Here is a 23440-nt window from a genome sequence, read left to right as displayed (position 1 = left end):
ATAGTCCTCGTGTAGCTTTGCGCGAAATTCAAAACAAACAAACATACTTGCTGGACCAGATAGTTACTTTACATGTACTGTTACACGTTCAAGATGTCTTGACTGTTACATGTTTTAAACTACTTTGAAATTAGCAAATAAAATATTAAATACGAAACAAAGAATGCAAATAGGCAATGATATAACCGACTGTTGACAATACTTGTATTTTTGTATTTATGACAAAACTACTAAGGCCATCTACTGTGTTTAATTAGCTACTGGCCATAAAAGCTAAGTAGCCAAGTGAGCAGCACCCTGCCACCCACCATCCATGTAGTGGGAATTACTGTCACACTTATGACGCATCCACTGCTTAAAGTGCGGAGAATGTTTTGTGATATCGCAAGGATTCAAATCCGGCTCTCCAGCTCCGAAATCCAGAGCTCTCCTACAGGCTACGTGTAAAACAATAACTGGAATCAGTAAATAAGGAAATATAAAGATGTTTTTAGCTCTTTTTGTTGGAAAAATCACTGCTTTAAGCGTTTGGAAGTTCCATTGTGAAGTTAACCCCTTTTTTACATGTACGTTTTTATTATTTCGAATCATAATTATTTTTTACGTTTATGAATAAGTGTTATCCAGTAAGAACGAATTGATAATAAAAAAGTTAACTTAATTAATTTAAACACGTCTGTCTTAAGATTTTGATGAACGTTTTATGAATGGCCTCAGGTTTTGGTGGTTTCTGGTTCGAACAACAAGCACTTCCACTTTAAAGTAACACTAGGACTGAATGATGAAGTGTAAGAGAGGTCTACACACCATCAGTATAGAAAAGGACGAGAACATTAACCAGATCAACTGTTAAAGCAACACTAGGACTGAATGATGAAGTGTAAGAGAGGTCTACACATCACCAACATAGAAAAGGATGAGAACGTTAACTAGCTCAACTGTTTAAGCGGCAAAAATGAATCCAGGAAGGATCGACAGGACTTTTTTTTTAGCATACCTGTGTACTATCTAGGGAGAGGTGGGGAGAAGGGATACTCTTTGCTCCCCTAGTGGGGACTGGAAAATCCCCAGTTGCCAACGCATTTTACGAATTTAGGATCCCTAGAATACGACAGAAAGCAACAATTTGTTGATGAACTTAGGTTCTAAGAATGTTCATTTTTTATGAACTCCAGAAAATCAACTTAATTATGGTATACAATTCACAACCTCCTTCTGTTTCATCCAGGCGCACAATATTAAATCTAAGTACGTCTCTCTCAACCACCATCACTTTATCATACTGAAAAAAGTAGACACACTCTTTGTAGAATAGCTTAATTTTACACGCTCAACCAAATGTAGTTGGCTTTACTTGAATGGCCCGGCATGGCCAGGTGGTTAGGGTGCTCGACCCGCAATATGTAGGGCTCGAATCCCCGTCACACCAAACATGCTTGCCCCTTTCAGCCGTGGGGGCGTTATAATGTGAAGGTCAATCCCACTAGTCGTTGGTAAAAGAGTATCCCAAGAGTTTGCGGTGGGAGGTGATGACTAGCTGCCTTCCCTCTAGTCTTGCACTGCTAAATTAGGGACGGCTAGTGCAGATAGCCCTCGTGTAGCTTTGCGCGAAATCCGTAACAAACAAGCTTTACTAGAAACAACGGAAACATACGATCGGAAGTGGTCGAGCTAAAATTTGAGTAGGCATTTTAAAGTGCATAACAACGTTTTTACCGTTTAAGTATAAGAGAGAAAGAGGGCTAACTGCTGCAACTTTTTCTTTTACTAATTTGAACCCTTATTTCTATAACATCATACGAAATATTCGAACCCACCTGCGTTTGCCAAAATATTAGGTCGTCAAGAAATGAATGTTGCGTTGTGGTGGCACAAGAAGGGAAACAACACCTCTGTAACCACAAAGAATATTAAAGAAGTTCATAGAAATGTTTTGAACGTTCGTAAGTGTCAACGATGGCTCAGCAAATTTCGTTCAGGTGACTTGAACCTTAAACACTGTGGGCCGACATGTTGGAATTCATATTGATGCGCTGAAAACGCTTGTTGAGTCTAACCCAAGGCAGCACACTCGGGAAATATCCCTGAAATTGCATGTTTCTCATGAAACAATATGTAAACATCTAAGGAATATGGAAAAATTCCATAAAAAAGGTATTTGGGTGCCTCACGAACTCTTCAATGATCATCGTTTCCAACGTGGGTATGTTGTTTCGTCTCTTCTGACGCGTAATGCGTGTAAACCAATTTTGGACAGAATTGTCACCTGTGACGAAAAATGGATTATGTGTGCAAATATTAAACGCCAAAAACAATGGCTCAGTCCCAGACAAAAACCACTTCTGACCCCAAAACCAGTACTCCATCCGCAGAAAGTGATGCTTTGCATTTGGTGGGACATCAAAGGAGTAATTCATTTCAAACTCCTCAGTCCACAGCAAACTGTCAATGTAGAGATCTATAATCAGCAACTGGAACGTTTAAATCAAGCCCTTCATCAAGAACACCCTTCACTCGTCAATCGGAAAAGGCGTTCTTCTTCTCCACAACAATGCACGTTCACATGTGGCAAATCTGACGCACACAAAATTATGGAGTTGGGTTGGGAAGTTCTCCCCCATCCACCATATTCTCCAAATATGACACCATCAGATTACCATCTTTTTCGTTCGCTGCAACACCATCTTAATGGGAAAACGTATGCAAATGTGGGAGGTGTTAAAGAAGACATCGACATGTTTTTTGCTTTAAAACCAAGTGATTTCTGTAATCAGGACATTAACAACCTGATTGTAAGATGAAAAAGCATCATCGATAAGAATGGAGACTATTTCATTTAATAAATGTTTTGTTTTAATATATAAGTTGTTCGGACTTTTTCATCTAAAAAAAGCGACATTAATTTCTTGACGACCTAATATATATGTATGGTAACAACGTATATGTACTCGAGATGGCACGAGTGTTATATATTGAAATATATCTTACTAAAACTACTTCTAATACAAAGTTTTGTTAGCTTTATATAATAACGGTTATGAACAGTAAAACCTGAACTGAGCATGCGTTATCGTTTCCGCTAGAAATATCTTTTAATTGAGCCAAGACTGATGAAATTTACTTTAAATAATTAGTCTTCATGAAGCTGTATTTTAAAATTCCTTTTTTTTTTCTGATTAGTTGTTTCTGTGTAGATGTTCTGTAGATTATAAACTGCGGGTAATATCAAAGGCAAACCCAGTGGCACTGGAACTGGGAGAGCGTTAACACCCCCTGGATACGTGTAGACGGGGCATGCGAGACTGGCAGCAGTCACCCTCAACTAGAGCAATCACCATGGGAACCAAAACAACAACGGAATTTCCATTTAGAAATTCTGAATTTTCATTTGTTAATAATTCCAAAAAAACGTGTTGAAATCGACCCCCCCCCCCTGGCAAAAGAGTCTCCTACACCTCTGAGTAAACTTTGATTTCTTGAACATTGAAGATGAAATATAACTTAAGTAGATGCTACTTACTTGAACGTTTAGTTTACCTTTCCTATTTCGGTTTTAATGTTACGTTCTCGGATAGACACTTACTATTAGCTTGAAGAGATGTTCGTTTTATTACACTAGAGCTTATAAAGAGCAGAAATTTCTTATGACTTCAATCAGGTATTCTACTTGCCTCTTTAAAAAATTGGGATTATTTCCTGCCTCTAGTCCACCCTCTCCAACAACAAGTATGTCCCCATTATATCGATAGAAGAAAAAAAACTACATGAAACGCACTAGTGAACGAGAGTAGGCAACATTCAATTATAAAGTCGTCTTTCAAGAAAAATAAGTCCATTAAGAAGCAAAGAGTAATTTTGTTAAGAACGCGGACGCCAAAGAAGGCTGTAATAAATTATAGGGATTCGATGCCGGATCTTCCAGTTCCCATACAAAATGTAAAGATACAAGAATACTGTGGAAGATGGCTTCTATTTCATACAAATAATTACTATCTTTGAACTGTCGCATTAATGGTTTCAAGTACTTCGTTTTTTTTCTCAGATTAAAAATACATATAAATCTATGTTTTGTACAAAAGATGTATTGAAATAAAGGATGTAATGTTCTGATATTTCAAATTTTTACTTTTTCATCTATTTAATTGTAATCATTACATTACAATGAAGGACATTTGAAGTGAAGTTCAGAAAAAAACTAATTACTCATTCTCATTATTTGTTTTTCAAAATAATATGCATATGAATATCTCAAATTGCACAATAACGATAGACAAAGCAGATAGATAGGTAGAAGAATTCTTCTGTTTTTATTTTCAGATAATGTACTGACCATGCTTCGCTTTCGATACACTTCATTCTAATCGTTATAGATAATACTCCTCCCATATGTGTATTTACGCTATTAAACGTTTCTAATCAGTTTGTTACATTGAGCTGGCTCAATTTATTCATCTATAGATTACTTTTTATTTCTAACCTGTGTAGTTAACTCCCTTTTTCTCAGAAGTATTATTGATTGTACTGGGTTTTTATTACTTATTTTTAAATATATATATTTGACTAGTGTTCATAATTTAAGGTATACTAAATAATATAACAAAAACTGAACGTTTTTACACAAGCCACCATATTATAACTGAACGTTTTTACACAAGCCACCATATTATAACTGAACGTTTTTACACAAGCCACCATATTATAACTGAACGTTTTTACACAAGCTACCATATTATAACTGACGTTTTTACACACGCTACCATATTATAACTGACGTTTTTACACAAGCTACCATATTATAAACTGAACGTTTTTACACAAGCTGCCATATTATAACTGAACGTTTTTACACAAGCTACCATATTATAACTGAACGTTTTTACACAAGCTACCATACTATAACTGAACGTTTTTACACAAGCTACCATATTATAGCTAATACAAGGGAATGTAATGTTTTTCGGGGGGGGGGTGATTCTTTTTATTTCAATATCGTGATTCGAGTTGACCAAGGAACTCCAAGACGAATAATATCATTGTTTTGGTAGTATGGCTAAGTATGATTAACAAGTATAAGCCATCGAAGTAAGCTAGTGTTTTTCATCACCACACGCTTTAATAGAAACACGTCAAATCTTAGATCTTACGTCATGTGTTCGTGAAGGTATAAAAACTCTGTATTGCTATCTTGCATTGCTTATCACGCACTCCCATGCTTCTGGCCTTCACAAACATTCTTCAATTATCACAAGAACACGCGGCCTGAGGGGGAGAGACAGTAGAGGGTTGGCTGTCTGCATAGCTGTTCAGTTCCACCCGTCTCCCGTTCATCCCCTGCGGTAAACCACAAGCAGATGGTTGTGGTTTCAGTGCAAGGGTCGGGAGAAGGATAAAAATATATCAAAATAATGTTTTTGTTGTTCACAATACTAAGCATTATGCAATTCCTTTTTACAAAGCTAGAGGAGGTATATAAATGAATTTATCCCTCTGTATCTATAACCTGAATTCATGAATAAAACATCAGTAATGGATGATTAAACTGAAGAAAAAAACAAAAAAAACCTGAGGTTAAAATATTTTGTAAGATTTGCAAGGATATTACAAATATTTCAAATTAATCAGACCAACAACTAAAACAACACTTGCACAAGAATAAAACTAACACATAACTGAGAATGAAAGGGAAACGCCGCAGAATATTATCCCTGGTTACACCTAGCCTAGTTTGTGAAAAAGAAACAGAAAAGCTAACGCTGCATAATATTACCCATAGTTACTTCTATCTTAATTTGTGGAAGTGTGTGGTGGTATGAATTTCGTGCAAAGCTACACGAGGGCTATCTGCGCTAGTCGTCCTTAATTTAGCAATGAAAGACTAGAGGGAAGGCAACTAGTCATCAACACCCACCGCCATCTCTTGGGCTACTCTTTTACCAACGAATAGTGGAATTGACTGTCACATTATAACGCCCCCACGGCTGAAATGGCGAGCATGTTTGGTGGGACGAGGATTCGAACCCACGACGCTCAGATTGCGAGTCAAGCGCCTTTGTGTAGCTTTGCGCGAAATTCAAAACAAAAACAAAAAGGCGTTTGGGACACTATTTACAATAAGTGAACGTGTCGGTGGTCCTTGGTCACTGTGCTTTGTTGAAATTATGAGCTCGAATCATAAGAATATTATTTTGTTGTGTGTACCTTGGTATTTTACTCCTGACAACATATCTCGCATAGATGATATCTATTTAGTTTGTTTCTCATAGCTCTCTTTAATGACATATTGTTCATAAGCAAAGGGACCAACATTCGTGAGTGAAAGCAACACGACTCCACCATGCAATTCCAACATGGCCAACTTTAACACCAGAAAAATCGAAAACTGTCTTTGGTCTGTCCATATCACTGCTTGAGACCTGCAAAAAGGTATCTTTGTACCACATCCCATGTAAATTGGTCAAAATATGGCTGAATAATTTACCCCAAATTATGCTTTTTTTGTGAGCTCTGACCCCATAAAAATACTCTATTTAGGCAGATCCAACGTTTTTTGTGAGCTCTGACCCCATAAAAATACTCTATTTAGGCAGATCCAACGTTTTTTTGTGAGCTCTGACCCCATAAAAATACTCTATTTAGGCAGATCCAACGTTTTTTGCAAGTCATTGTGTTGGGTGTATGAAAAATTTATATTTGTGCCAATTTTCATCATGATTGTTGTAAATATGGCCACATAGGAACACAAAATATAGAATGTTTGGGTTCTTTGACCTTTGACCCCATAAAAGTTTTAAAAAGCCCTAAATAAAAAATAAAATAAAAATATGACAGGCTATATTGGACCGAGGTATAACCCTACCAAACTGTTTAGTCAATCCACTGAGAAATTATTGTTTGTTTGTTTGTTTTGAATTTCGTGCAAAGCTACACGAGGGCTATCTGCGCTAGCCGTCCCTAATTTAGCAGTGTAAGACTAGAGGGAAGGCAGCTAGTCATCACCACCCACCGCCAACTCTTGGGGCTACTCTTTTACCAACGAATAGTGGGATTGACCGTCACATTACAACGCCTCCACGGCTGAAAGGGCGAGCATGTTTGGTGTGACGGGGATTCGAACCCGCAACCCTCAGATTGCGAGTCGAGCGCCCTAACCACCTGGCTATGCTGGGAAATGAAGGAATGGCGGGCGATTGAAAAGTGTTTGGAAGAAAAAGAAAGAAATAAGAAACAGCAGAAAAATTGTCTCTCTCGGCGGAGACATAACAAAAAATAAGTTCGTTATTCCTTATTATTTTGCCACTTATTTCTGAGAAAACGAACTTCTGTGGTCTCATTCTCTTTTTATAGAATAGCGAAACACTCAAAATTAATATTTATTTATTATCTCATTGTATTTATTCTCTGATGATGGATGGCTATTCACATATTTTAACTATCACTGAGAGTTTTAATTCCAACAAAATGTTGAAGTAGTGAATTGTACAAGCGGTCTGGACGTTCCTTCATTCGTTGTTCTGCATTAAATGTTAAACTGTGTGCAATAATCATAATGCCGCATTAGCAAGTCTTGAAAGCGGCTACTTGTTAATTAAGCGACTAACTTTCTTGAGATCATTTCATCTAGCTGTTAGAGTTCTCGAACAGTATCAGCCTCGAGGCATCATTAAATTAACCTAATAACGAAACGACTTTTTTTAGCTATGTGCTTGTGAATATATCTTTCGCAATCCACCTCGACTACCAAAACAAAATGTAAACTTACTTTTCGAAAGAAGGGGTAATTCTGAGTATTAACTTTAAATATAAAGATATGATTTCAATATCAGACCTGAATTACATACATATGGAAAGATATGTTAAACCAATCTATGCGTGGACTATTATTTGACACGTTAAGCCTAATTTATTACAATACCGTGCTCTGTATCAGCAGACGTTTTTCGGAAACTCCAATGCAGTATCAAGAAAATAATAGTTTGAATAGTTCGTTATTCAATTGATAAAAGTTAATTTTACAGAACCAGTTGTAAGCATTTATCATGTACGTTATATATCCATTATGTAATGAATAATTCAACGAAGACATGCTGAAAATCTTGAATGATTTTATCATTAGGACGTGTTATAGTATACGAATGAGCGTTTGGTTAAAATTTTGCAAGTCACACACATTAACCCTGTACGGAGGAGAAGAAAAAATGCGTGTAAGAGATGATATTGCAAGTCACAAACATTAACCCTGTATGGAGGAGAAGAAAAAATGCGTGTAAGAGATGATATTATTTTTATGCAAAGTAGCTTTAGTTATTTTTTTCATTTCTTGTAAAGAATAAGTATTTAAGATACTGAGAAACATGAAACAAAATCCTTGACGATTTGCATGATGTAATGATAAGTTTTATAGTGCGCTATTAAACATAACATTGACTATTAGATTGAAAGTTTAATTTTATTTAGTTCGAAATGATAGTCGGCCTTCTTAAATGATAGTTGTATAATAAAGCTAAAAATGATAAAGGCCTTAAGATGTAACGATAAATTAAATTCATCTTTCAAGGTGTTTACATCCTTTATATTACCATTTTGAACTTTCTTTCTGTGTGTTTGATTGCGTCAGATTTTTAGTATTTGCTGGTTTGACACTGTAATCGTAGAATAAATCATCAGGGAAGAAGAAGAATTTATTCTAGCAATAATTATGATTTATTATCCAGTAAGTACACTGAACTAAAATGTGTTAAATATTTTTAAGCACACTGACATAACGAGTTATAGCAAGCACATCGAGGGGGAGAAATGTGTGAATTATTAGCTAATACTTGCATAATAAAACAGGCAGATTAAGGAGATGAAGTGAGTGAAAAGTTTACTTCAGAGTTTGCACAATTATATAAAATAGGTGTAGCAGATACTTGCATAACAAGTTATAGCAAGCAAATTTAGGGGTGAAATTTGTGAAAATATTTTATTAGTAATTGTACAGCTAATTGTATTACGTAGTTTGAAGGCCAAGATGTATAAATTATGGTTTTAAGCTATATTTTTAATCTTGTGATTTAAATGTTAGCTAAAGAGACCTGCGAATCTTAATGATGACACTAATATCAGATGGTTTAATAAGATAGGCCTGGAACATCCTAAGGATGTGACGTATAGTGTTCAAGCACATTATAAATACGAGATAGTTGTGAAATGTGGAGTTATTTCAAGATAGAGAGTTGAATCAGTTAGTGTGTATTCTTGAATTATTGGGATCTGTGTTTGCTATCGTAGAGAGTTGAATCAGTTAGTGTGTATTCTTGAATTATTGGGATCTGTGTTTGCTATCGTAGAGAGTTGAATCAGTTAGTGTGTATTCTTGAATTATTGGGATCTGTGTTTGCTATCGTACGCATTGAATTACGTTGATTTGTCTTGCGTTAGTAAACGTCATTTGTAGCATAGGCCTACAAGAAGATACAACGATGTACAAGTTTTTAAGCTTATAGAAACGTTAACGGAGGATATAGAGTTATCATTACATGGGCCGGATGTTGCATTATTTTCACTGGATAATTTAAAAGAATTTGCCAAAGAAAGAACAACATTACAACAATTTAGTGTCAGAACTGGAATATTATTTGGGAAAATAAAATAGAACTTTGAATATATTTGAAATAGAACTTCAACTGTTGACGATGAAGACCACGGGGTGAAAGAGCGAAAGCAAAGTGTTACTTGAGATTGAGATATTCTTAAGACAAGATAGGAAGAAAGAGACAAAAAATTGAAAGAACAGGACAAAAAATCCAAACAAGAAGAAATAAATAGGAAAATAGAAGAAGATCAAGAAGAAATTTTTTCAGAAAGATAAAAAAATTAAAAGGGACAGAAATTTAAGAGTGGAGTTAAAGGAAATAGAGATGTTATTTAAGGAAAAATTTAAAATAAGAAACAAATCCGATTGGCGACAAGATCGATAAAACTATTGAAGAGTAAAGAGAGAGAGAACACAACAAGTTTGAAGAAATGCAGAAAGACATCAGAAAAAAACCCCAGAAAGGTTGTAATGACAACTGAAGAAGTACAGCAACTGTGGTTATAAAAAAATTAATGAGGTAAAGAGTCATCAGTGAGCAATTAAAGAACATACGTGACAGAATAAAACGTCTGGAAAATGAATTAATAAATAAGAAGGGTACCAGTCTCGCCTCTTTCTGTATGGGCTTGGGAGTTCCAACCTAATACACCATCTACCTCCAAATATGAAATAAGAGAACTTTTATCATTACTGCTTTATCACCTGTTGCTAAAGGACCTTCCTGGACAACTTCAGCCAAGACACTACTAAATCCAGTTCTAGAACTTAGCTGGTCATTTCAACATCATTCAATAGAATAACCAACGAACTATGATGAGAAGGTACTGTGGGAGTCATACGAGGCTCAGTTCGAAATCATTTCCAGAGTGAACAACAAGCCATTCATCTTGCTGCTCATTAAAAAAAAAAACAGCTTTCACGACATAAAGTAATTTTCAAACTGAAATTTGTAAAAACTATCAAGCATTAGTTAGTCACCAAGCTCTACAGTTGGCGATGGAACTATAATCCATTGAAGTTGCAGAAAGTGAAATAAATCACCATCTAGATGGAAGTTATGGGATCAGAGTGTTGAAATATGAACTCCTGCTCACGTCAGTTTAGAAGAACTAAAAGGATTAGTTGGACAACTAGTGACATGGAATGGAGGCAATAAATCAAAAATACGATAAATGTTTCAAGTGCAATTTGAAAAGTCATATTGCTAATAACTACAGATAAAAGCTTGTAGTGAATTAAAAATTCTTCCCAAAGGATACCGGAAGGATAAACTGTTATAGTTGTGGGAAGCTGGCCATTACAGCCGAACCTATTGGGAATCAACAGTTGTTAAGACACCAGGGAGACAATGCCCTAAGGATGAATCTTCGATCCCAACAAGATCAAATGCTAATGAGACATGAGGAAACAAGAATCGGCTGGACTTATGGGGAAAGTTTAGCTGAGGATAACTCATCTGCCCTAAATGAGATAAGTTCACTACTTAAAGAAACCAGTCCTCGAGTCCTTGGGTTTATTGTTGGGAAGCCTTGCTGTATGCTGATCGACACTAGTTCTATAGTTGGACCCGATTTGGTAATGAAAGGTGTGATAACTGCCCTCAGGTATGAAGAAAGAAGAGAAAGTGATACGAACAGCATAATATTTCAGCAAAAGGAAAGTTAGAAGTTCCCTTTACTGTAGAAGAAAAAAAAAGAAAGAAAAGAAAAAGTTAAAATCTTGCATAAATATTTATTATATAACTAAGAATAAAACTTAGCTCCGAATGATAAAAGTGCAATTAACACCTATTCATTCTTTAGATTTTGTTAAAATATAAATAGGAGTATTCTATATTTTAGACAATTTGGTTTCACAATTTCTACAAATTATGTAAAAAAAACCGCGAATGTAACCAAAATCACGCAAAAATATCCTAACCTGGTGTTCACTTCAACATTGTTAAAATGTTATATAACAAAATAAAGCAAAATGTTTCACGAAGTAATCAACATTCTTCTTTTAATGATATGTTATCTTTTCTTTTTCGATTGATTACATCTTGAAACGTTTACTCTTTCTACCAGTCTGAAACTAATAAATGACATAATGCAATTTTTTCCCGTGGTTTACAAGTTTTCTTGTCAATTTACCATGAGAAAAGATTTTATAATATCATCGTTTCAGCTGTGGTGATTGGGTGGTGATTGGGACTAGGCGTAACGTAATTGTTGTGGTGATTGGGACTAGGCGTAATTTAATTGTTGTGGTGATTGGGGCTAGGCGTGACTTAATTGCTTGCATACCTAAATTTTGAATCATTGGGTTCTTGGTTCGCGTCCCGTTGACGCAAAATACCACTCAAACCTGTGCGCGCTATAAGAGCGACAGTCATATCTCGCTATTTCGGTCAAAAAAGAATAACCCAAGAGTTGGCGGTAAGTGCTACCGACCAATTTTCTTCCCTATAGTCTTTCATTTTCAAATTAGGGACAGCTATAGGCAGATAGTTCTCGTGTAGTTTGCGCGAAAATCTAAAAACAACAACAAACAGACCCACAAATTACTATTAGATTTGTTCTATATGCTCAGAGTTAAAACTATGTTAAAATACAACTTTAACATACGTAATGACAGGTCGTACTTCCACATCAAAGAACATCAGAAGTAACTATCTACGAGGAAAGATGTAGGAAGTCCATTGTGAAACCTTTACATAAAAGCGTCTTACTACTTATCTTAAAAGAGTTATTTCTAAGGCAAGTTATGGTTGACTGTAAAATCTTAAAATGAATTGTTAAAGGGACATTAAAACATGAAGAGACTCGAAGTTTCATAACCAAAGGCATTTCTGTTAGTTCAGCGCAGAACGTATAAGCAGTTTTCGGATTTTAAAGCCACGCGCGCAAGGCTGGGAAAGGTATTGTTAATTTGAAGCATTATGGGATATGGTTTGGAATGGTTCCTTGCAGTTTCGAGCATTTTAAAAGGTTAATGTCAGATGTACAGGAAAGCATCCAGTACTGGAGAATGGGGGGTTATTGAATAAATTCTGAATTGTTTAATCACTTCTGTAGGCTTGCGTCCGTGGCTTTAAGCTTCTGTGAATATTATTTATTATTAAATTTAAGATGCTTGATTCAGGATGAATTGTGTAGGTAGTGAAAGTGGTAAAAAAATCTTCTTCTATATTAGCGTCTTTTCGTTTACGGTGAAAGGGGTTGGTAAGGTTAACGTGTGTATATATTGGCTCAAACTAAACTGACTGTGTCTTCTATACAGGTCATTTCTTGCCACAACTACTCACTTTGCCATCCACTTTGACGTCAGAAATTAAAAATTGTTCAAATTTACGCCTTCTGGGGTGCCAGAATTTTAAATGCCCTTGTTGGGACCCCTGGTGACAGAAACCGGAAAGAAGATCAAATAGTTTCACCTATACAACTGTTTGCGACGTTAGAATGCTCTTATGCCGCTAGGGGGTCTTCTAGTTTTCCCAGATTCTTTATTATTAGCTTGGCTGGGAATTAAGTACTTAAAGAATGAGGACGCGGGTTAAGTGGAAGTCAAGGTAATAAAAAGTCAATTCTTAACCGTTCGTTTGACTGTTATCGAACTTTGAATATGTTGGAATAAGAACTTGTTTTCTTTAGGAAAGAATAAAAAAAAATCGAAAAAAGGAAGGAAAGATTTACTTTCCTATCGATATTGCCATAACCTGTACTGCCAATCTTCTAAAATGCTGTGAATAAATTGATTTTGAGATATTCGAAAACCAACAAATTTGAAAACAAAATTGCTATTATAATACATCCAAAATATTTAGGAATTAAGAATTCTTCTATGTTGGGCCAAATGAAGTATTCACATTAATAAGATGATATCATTATTTTTTAAAGATGAGTCTATATAAATATAATAGTATCGTCTGTTGTTTGTTGTATATCCATGTAACTACTTCGCAGGGTTTGAAATGGAAGTTCATTAGATCCATGCATTTTTTATCACTACTTCGACCCCTCTTGATGTCCATGCGGAGATACATGCAAATTTGGGGTTTCACATTTTGTATTTTGCGGTTTTTATGGGCATTTTTGCGTTTCTTACAATTTCATATAAGGGAAGCAACTTTTCATGTCCGAAAATATTCTTTCATTAATAATGAATTTACATCAATTCCATCCAGGGGACGGATACTCCAGCTAGTTATATATATATATATATATATATATTATTTCTTGTTAAACACAAAACTACACAATAGGCTATATTTGCTCTAACCACCACGGGTATCGAAACCCAATTTTTAGCGTTACAATCCCTCAGATTTGCCATTTATAATTGATATAATTGAGTAATAAGTCCATGCCATAAACAGCCTTTTTCTTTTATGTCAATTCTTCGATATTTTGAATATTGTATAAATCAGATGTGAAATTCTCAACAACAACAAAAAAAGTAGAGGTACTCAGTACCCGTGAGTACCGGCAGAATTTCACCCCTTGTATAAACTTGTCTACCCTTAACCATGAATATCTTTGCGTAATTAAACCCAACCGTTCTTACAGATCGTTAAGCTGTTGCTAAATCTGAAATAACGTTTTCGATTGACAGTGCAGAACGTGATTTCCAGCTTAGGTTTTCCACTGACACTTTTAGCTATTGCAAATGATTTATTCGTTGCCATTTTTCGCACCATGATAAAATGATATACAGTTTATTAGTTTCCTTACAGCTCGTTTATTCACCCCAACTCCAAGCGGCAGACGTCCCGTTCATTTCGTTATCGTTTCGGATTTTTTTTCTCCATAAATTTAAAGTAGTTGTTTTTTAAAGATTAGTTTATTAAGCTTCCCCACGAAAGTTAAACGTTTTATCACAATGTTCGTGATCCTCTCATCTCACGTGGCATTCAGATAGATTACAACTCATTTTAGCCGCTGAAATGTCTTTATTTGTAATTTATTCGATTATATTAATGGCGAGTGTCAGTTGTTCTTTAGCCTAACGTTTTTGTTGCTCAAATTAATTCACCTATACTATGTTTTGTTTCCACACACAATGACTGCATTCTATATTTCCTGTTAGTATTTTTACAGATGGATCAGACTTGTAATAAACTTTGAGACAGCCTTGTTTCCTACACAAGAAAAATTAATATAATTTTGAATGCATATTTTATATAACCGTCAGTTTCGTGTTTTAATGTTAAATAGCCGTCATTACGTAACGGTAAAGTTGAGGGTGTAGTAGACAGCGTCTTTCTGTCTATAAAAATAGTCTACCACCCAAGCCTATTTAATAATAGCATTTGTGTAACTTCTATCTCGATATACGTCATTAGCATGAAAATGTCCGCCAGTATGGTTCTTGCGTTTTTCTCGTGTATATGTTTAATATGCAGTACTTGAGTTGTAAAAAAATGAACAAGTGGAACGGTAAGGTTTGTTATCCAACTTGCGAACAGCAGTCTCGTGGGGAATGCGTGTGCTTGAGTAGTTTAACAACAGAAATGATTTGATAAAAAGAAAAAAAGTTCTCAACCGCGTTCCGCATCAACTCAAGTCCTGTTAATATGTGCACCCGGACTTTATATTTCGCAATGTTAGCGTAGTATATAGAGTTAGGGTTAACCTAAATATCTAAACTGAGATATTATTGGGATTATGGCTTAAAGTCTCGTTATCAGAGAGGGTACCAAACTAATGATTCAGTACAAGTTACTCACTGTAGGTTTTAATTTCCTACTTTTTGGCCCCTCAGTGACTTATTGATAAGTCTACAGGCTAACGACGCTAAAGATCTGGTTTCGATACAAGTGGTGGGCAGAGCACAGAATACCCATTATGAATCTTTGCGCTTTCAACCAACTTACTTTATTGAGTTATACCGTTGAGTATCTCAAGTCAGATTCTTATACAGTAATCTCTTTACTATTAGTTTAGGTGCTACTCCGTAAGTTATTCAACTTGTATCTGTAATTAGCTATTTTTGATTGGATTTTCTTAATAATAACCGTTACCCTAAACACAACCTTAACGGGTAAATTGGAACCATAAAAACCGATTTCGATCATCATTTGGAAAATTGAGCTTTTAGTAAGAAGTCGGCCAACAACTGAAGTACACACGCAAATACTATTCTCGTGAATAAATATTTTGTTCACTTGTATTTGCTCTCCCTTTCATGTCTATGTTAGGTTTATTCTCTACATAACACTTTCTGGACCTGCATTTTTGGAGAAAGTTTTGACTATCTGTCAGATATCAGTGACTTTGAGCAGCTGATAACAGAAATGCTATTTAATAACACGCTTCCGCTAGACGAGCACCCACTAACATGCTCCTCTTTAAGTCTTTCATATCCTTGCTCTTGTCCATTGTCGTATAGGCTAAGTGTAATATGACTGTGTTTCCGCATTAAATAAGCTGTCACTTCCCAAATTCATATGCACACTCAAGTATTTACAGTGTTTCTGGCGTGGGTGCTATAAAGTGTCCAATAGTGTATTTCACCACGCGCTTTTGTTACACGTTACGTTAACACGCGCCATGCCTTTAACTGCAACTTTAAAGTTGTTCAGCAAAATAAATGTTCTAAACATACATTTAAAATGTTTCTTATTATTATCATATAAGTTTACATATCCAAAGCTCGTTTATTGTACTTGTTTTACGAATAAATAAACTAGAAAATAGTCAAAAATTAAAAACGAAACTGAGTAAAAATCACATAAAAATATAGCATTTGGCTATTACAACTTTCTGAGTACACACTGACGTGCCAGTTTGGCTTCAGTGACTGATGAACCTTTGACGAGATTTTATTTGGATGACATTGATGTGTAAGTTGCGTGACTCTGGTAAAAATATTGATGCATAAGTTTGGCTTGTAGAACTATAATTAAACTTTGATGAAACAGTTTGGCTTTTATGACTCTCTCTCTCTGATAATATATTGATGTACAAGTTTCATTCTTCTTATTACTGCCCATGTTCTCACCAATAATGCCACGTGAGAACGAACAAGAGCTGAAATAACACGTTGGCATTTCCTACTCTCAGTTCATTAAGAAACATTAAAAGTCTTGGTGAAAGAGTCATTCCTTGACAAAATCGGTGCACAATATTATTCCAAAATACTAGAATGAATAATATAATTAAGGGGTCAAAATAAATAGTGAGGCAAAGTCTGATCGATGAGTGATCCCATTCCCTGATTATACAAGCCTGCGAATTTAAACCTAATAAAATTGTTTTGGTTTTAATAACGGAATTCAGCTCCGGAGATTTCGAAAATAATATTCGTTTTTTTAACACGTAAGCATTTTTTTACAAACCGTGAAGAAAGAAAAAACTCTTACTTAGATCAAATTATTATTTCATTTACCACAATGAAAATTTTTTTATTACTATGTTTGTTAACAAAAATACAAAAAAAAAATAAAGAAAAGGGAAGAACATTGATGTCAAACGAATATGCATCCTCATTCATCCTGATTTTGTGTGCGTGTGTGTGAAATCTGCGTCTTTTAGTCTCAAAACTACGTGTTGTGGTCTTTCTTTTATGTATTGCGTTATGACGTTTTATGAAAAATCTGTACGCGATGAAAAAAAATGTATATCATTTTCGGATTCGGCGCACAGGAATTATAGTAGAACATGTCAAAGTTTCAAGACAATAAAATCATCACAAGCCTTTGTTATTAATCAACTTTGTACTCAAGACGTACTTATATTAGAGACTAATGTTAGCTCATTTTTAGTGGAAATGGCGCGTGATCTCTAAAGGTAGAATAAAACTGACGTGCAAAGCTCCAACTTGGCAAATATTTGGCATTGTTATTGTACTCAAAACAATAAAAATCTGAAAACGGATTTCCACATTCCGTGTACATGTGTTTTTCATGTATAAATCATAGGAAGGCAATATTCTTCGTTTGTTGTAAAAAACAAAAATCTAACTCAACTCTATACCTTTCATTCCAAAGGATTGTGAATAATTTTCAGATGTAAACAGTGGGAATATACACTATTTGAAGCATATGAAATGGCCAATGTAATAACAGGGCAACAATGGAGCTTTGTAACATATTTATAGATATTTATTTTTGAGATTTTATTCCAAGGAAAAAGGTTCAAACTTTGGTAATTTTGATTGTTTGTTTCCTAGATGCATCTTGTATGCCACTTTTCGAATACTTATTAGTTATTGAAATAGCGAGACTAGTACCATTAGTTTCGGGTTAAAGTTGTTTATGTAGCAGTCTACTCAAATGTTAGTGTAGCTATCTAAGTTAAAACTGGCAATGAACAATTTATTCCACGATACCTCAAAATATCATTAATGTTCCCTAATGTAAAGTATGCAACAAATATCTCAAAGTTGTTAATGTAGTAGTCTAATCAAAGATTAGTACCTGATAACTCAAATGAAAGGTATTAACGTAGCAGGCTAATCGAAGATTAGTGCCTGATAACTCAAATGAAAGGTATTAACGTAGCAGTTGAATCGAATATTAGTGCCTGATATCTCAGGTTAAAGCTATTAATGTAGCAACCTAATATAAAGTATGTGAGAAATAGTTCAAGCTAAAATGATTATTGTAGCAGGCTAATCGAAGATTAGTGCCTGATAACTCGGGTTAAAGTTATTAACGTCAGTAACGTGCACAGCGGAGTGTATGGATGGGCTCAAACCCCTGCCTTCCTTTTCTTATGCCCCAAAAGTGTCCTTTCTGTCAGTCATAAAAAAAAAAAAGAAATTCACATCTACTAAAAGATAGGCCTGATTCCACACCTTGCTTGCTGCGAACTATTACGGAAAAAATATTTCAACTTTAAATTAAATGGACTTGTAGGTCTTTACAGCAAAAAGATAATTGTTATATGCTATTAAGTGTTAATACGGAAGAATCCACTGTTTAATTTTAGGTCTTAAAAGTGTTTATAAGACTGACTGAATGGGAATAAAAGATGATCTCTTTGTTTACCATGGCTTTCTACCCTATTTGTACCATTGGCAACCCACAGTGCTCATAATCCCCCCCCCCCCAAAAAAAAACAGTCTTGTCTTACGATGCTTGAAATATGCCATTTTTTCTGTCCCTGAACTCCTGCCATTTTAATGTCCTCTGCACGTTATTGATTAATGGCAGTCTAATCGAATCCTGATAACTCATGTTAAGGTTATTAATTTAGAAGTCTAGCTGAATATTAGGCCTGATGCCTTAGATTAAAGATATTACTGTAGTAATCCAATCGAAAATTAGTACCCATTACCTCAGGTTAAAGTTCTTAACGTAGCAGTTTAATCGAAGATTAGTGCCTGATGCCTTAGATTAAAGCTATTACTGTAGTAATCCAATCGAAAATTAGTACCCATTACCTCAGGTTAAAGTTCTTAACGTAGCAGTTTAATCGAAGATTAGTGCCTGATAAATCAGGTTAAAGTTATTAAAATAGCAGTCTAACTGAATCTTAAGCCTGATAACTCAGGTTCAAATTATTATTGTAGTAGTATGATCGAATATTTGGTGCCTGATACCCCAGATTAAAAAATTAATGTAGTAATCTAATCGAAGATTAGTGTCTAATACCTCAGGCTTGAATGATTAATGTAGCAGTCTAATAAAATATGTAACAAATGGTTCAAGTTAATTATTAATTTAGCGTCTGATCGACGATTATTGCAAGGTATTCTAAGTTAAAGTTAAGCATCAAATCTAAAATTAATGAATAGAAAATATTAATTTGTTTATTAGTCTTTCCGAGATGAAGAAATATTTACCTCCCGAACCAATATCTGCTTACTCAATAATGCTGTGTTGGCCACGTAGCACCTACACTTAGTAGTAATGCTATGTATTGGCCACGTAGCACCTACACCTAGTAATAATGTTATGTATTGGCCATGTAGCACCTACACCTAGTAATAATGCTATGTATTGGCCACGTAGTACCTACACCTAGTAATAATGTTATGTATTGGCCATGTAGCACCTACACCTAGTAATAATGCTATGTATTGGCCACGTAGTACCTACACCTAGTAATAATGCTATGTGTTGACCACGTAACGTCTACACCTACTAGTGATTCTATGTGCTTCTCACATACAGCCATAGAAGTTTTATTTATCTAATGATTATTCCGATATTCTGGGCGGATGCTGGAAACTTTTCGAATAAAAGTTTACGCTATATTTTGGTTACGTTTTAATAAAAAAGTGAGTTTTAGTTTTGTTTTCTAAATCAAAAGTTCCTTTCAGACTATTAACCCTTCGGCATGTAGGAGCTCTTCCGATAACAAACGAATAATTAGTTTCTTTGAGCTAAATCCACGAATCCGTGTTTTACCAGAAAATCGGTCTTATAATGCCCTTTTACATGTTTTACGATTGTTAGTCTGAATTTCTATTTCAGGAATTTGAGAAGGATGTATGGATCATAGGGCAGAGAAGAGAGTTATCTTCCTTGTGCCCTCGGGCTTCTAAGCCGTCCATTTACTTCCCACATAACGATTGCAGCCCCGACGACGCCAAAGACGTAAGAACTATAAAACGTGATTTTCGTGTTTCAGCAAAGTGAGATTTTCAGAATCCAATCGTTCTTTCTTTCTTTTTTTTAACTCTGTTTTCAGTGAAGGGAAAGTTAAGAACACGAATGCAGCGAACGGGCGACAGGCGAAGTACAATCATCATCCACGCTTACCCAGCTTTGATGGCCACTCTTATCAAAGCCGTTGATCTAGGGTCGTTTTGTAAGCTATAAAGTAAACACATGCTGTTACTTTTCCGACTCATCAGACGTACAAACAGAAGCGACAGGAGTGAGGCACGCGTCCTTACACAGTCTGTCTATCTGTTCATCGATCCGTCCATTTACTTATTCATTAAACAAAATGTCTATAATAGAGAACGGTGCTATTGTTAAATAAAACACCAAAAAATGTGAACATATGTTGAACAGGCAAATTTACACTTGAAAACACAATTGTTCACGGGATAAAAATAGTAACATATCCTTTACAAATATCCACGCCTTTCTTAACGGTGTAAATAGCCGTTTATATGTTATAATTAATTCAAAATCTATTATTTTCGATTATCTCATTTTTTTGCGATGTTAGCAGCTAGTTACTGATTCGTGCATTAAAAGACCCCTCAGTTTTAGCATTCGACGTAGCTTTTTATGTGGTAAACATCGCTTCTAAGCCTCTTATTTCACATACTGAGACCACCGTTTCTTTAGCGGCTGCAACATTAGTTATTGGACAAAACTAACACTAAGATAGTTTTTGATACACTAACACGATACTATTTATATAAAGGCTACAATAGTAGTATTTGGCACTAGGGGGCTGACACATCGAGCCCAGCCTGACCAGGTGGTTAGGGCGCTTGACTCGCAATCTGAGGGTCGCGGGTTCAAATCCCCGTCCCACCAAACGTGTTCGCCCTTTCAGCCATGAGGGTGTTATAATGTGACGGTCAATCCCACTGTTCGTTGGTAAAAGAGTAGCCCAAGAGTTAGCGGTGGGTGGTGATGACTAGCTGCATTCCCTTTAGTCTTTCACTGCTAAATAAGAGACGGCTAACGCAGATAGCCCTTGTGTAGCTTTGCGCAAAATTCATAACAAACAAACAAACAGAATTCTAAATTTCCATTCCAGTACTTTGGCAGAGGAAATGTAAACCCTAGCATTTATACTGATATTATCCTATATATATTTGACGGTGTAATTTTCAAGTATTATCCATTGATATTCATACTAAACCTCTTATTTCAGGTATTGTATGCCCCCCTCCAGAGGCGCAGTGATAAATCTGTAGGCTTATAACGCTACAGACCGGGTTTCGATACGTGTGGTGGACAGAGCACAGTCAGCGCATTGTGTAGCGTTGCGCTTAACACCAAACAAACAAATACTGTGGTCGCATTATACAGTTTTTGAATATTTTGCTGTTAATGAATTAGTATCAATCACCAATTACAACTACACGTTCGTCACAGAACTTTTACTAACACACTGTTAATTAAACGCCGTGGTACATCTTGTATTACAGTTTTTAAATGGCATAGTCTAATCCAAAATCTGTAGGTTTTCACCTACTTTTTATTTCTGTTTTTTCAACTGTGAAATATATGAAGTTGCTATTTTAGAGTTCAGTACATCAGTTTCATCTCTTCAAATTATTACTTGCCTGAGGTAGATGTTTAAAAATACAAATAACTTCACCCGAATTGGCATTGGTTAAGCCTCTGTAAAGACATTTTAAACTGGACAATCCGGAATCGTAAAAACCCTTTCGTGATTTATATAAGCTTCGCCCCCCCCCCCCGAAAAAATTAAAATATTTACCCTCAATTACCTCTACAAATGTTTGTTAGAATTATTCATATTGTAAGATAATTTATTATTTTTCTTCAACTTCTGCCTGGTATATCGTGAGTGCTGACATCTTACTATCTCGGACCATTAAAAATTCAGAGAAATATGAGGTAAAAAATTAGAGATAGCTCGGAGCGGGTTAATTATCTCTTGACATTTTTTTTTTTGTACAAAAGGGCCTATGTGTTTTTATTTATGTATATGTAATATAATTTCTAAAATTTCAAGAGCCTTAATTAAACACTGTCACGTGATCGTTCACCGAAAAAAAGTATTTGAGGAACACCTTCCGCATTCCTTTTTAAAGGAAGAGTGATCCACACACAGTTCTTCCATCAGTTGTTGGATCGTTTGTAACAAGAAACCGGTTGTTGTTGTTAGCTTTTCGGAAACATTATTTCTTAAAATGAAAACAAAAAAGGAAACTGAAACCTTCAATGGTAACACGTAATTTAATCTGTAATATTTATTCACCTGTGATTAATTGTGTGTTTTTAAAATGAGCGAGATTGTTGAGTTAAATAATTAAGCGTTTTGAATGAAATATTTCAAACGCGAAAAAGAGTTAAGCATTTTTAATGAAAGTTTTTGTAAAATGCTTTCGTAAATAATGTCCTAGAACTATAATCGTTGGCAATAAGTTCTTATATTTTATATTTTAATATATATATATGTTAAATATATCACATTTTACCTATTTCTAATATTTTTTATACGGATGATTTTTATTTTAGTTATTACGAATGATCAAATTACAGTGTATTTAAATCAAGTACGTTTCTGTTTATTCTGAAGTGACGTTAATTCGCAGGTTATGCACATAACAATTGTGGGTTATGTCATTCCTTTGTAAAACTGTTGAGTTCTGAAAGACCTTGTGGTTGCGAACCTTTTTGAGGAACATGATTTAAAATAGTGGTAAACAATAATATGTTGCGTGTGGCTAACTATTCCGTAGGGTATAGATAAATAACTTACTGGTTGATATGACATGGTGAACATTCCTAGCAACGACAGTGGGTGGCCCTTTCTGTTTCGATTAGCCACGGCTTGCTTAGTACAGACTAACCTTTGATTTCGGCTGTACAATAAGCCCTTCTGTCACACATTGAAAGCTGGAATGCCGACTGTGTCTCTGTTGCCAGAGGTTGTTCATGAACAGCAATCTTAGATCACCTAGGGCATAAACTTACCTTGGTAGTTTGAGCAGCTTTCCATGTTACCACACCACTCTCTCTCCCTGGTGCATTATCTAGGGATTTTGACTTTACTGTTAGTTCCCTATCGCGTGCCATCTTATTGTGTATTTTGTGTCTGTTTGAGAGATGAAAATTTGCTTTTTGGTGTTTCAGAAAAAGATTAGCACGTGAAACTTGAGCCTTCTAAACTCTTTTATTCTATACACTGGAAGAGCACGTGGAACCATTTTTATTGTATTTGTGAAAGGTTCCTCTTCAGCTTGCGTGGTTGTTTAATATTTTTCCAGAATGAC

The 23440-nt window shown here is 35.3% G+C and overlaps 1 protein-coding gene across 1 annotated transcript in view; it reads left to right on the top strand.

Moving 5' to 3' along the window:
- The window catches only part of LOC106463030, a 73253-nt gene that overhangs the window by 13798 nt on the left and 36015 nt on the right, over positions 1 to 23440 (top strand). Inside the window, exons 2-3 of the mRNA XM_022390441.1 lie at positions 10858 to 11152; positions 19980 to 20102. Coding sequence (XP_022246149.1) covers positions 10858 to 11152; positions 19980 to 20102 — 418 coding nt within the window. The remainder of the gene's footprint in view (positions 1 to 10857; positions 11153 to 19979; positions 20103 to 23440) is intronic.

The sequence above is a fragment of the Limulus polyphemus genome, unplaced genomic scaffold (genome assembly GCF_000517525.1).
Source record: "Limulus polyphemus unplaced genomic scaffold, Limulus_polyphemus-2.1.2 Scaffold1307, whole genome shotgun sequence".
NCBI lineage: Eukaryota > Metazoa > Arthropoda > Merostomata > Xiphosura > Limulidae > Limulus > Limulus polyphemus.
Note: the sequence above shows the minus strand (reverse complement) of the source record. Positions and strands in the feature narration are given on the sequence as shown.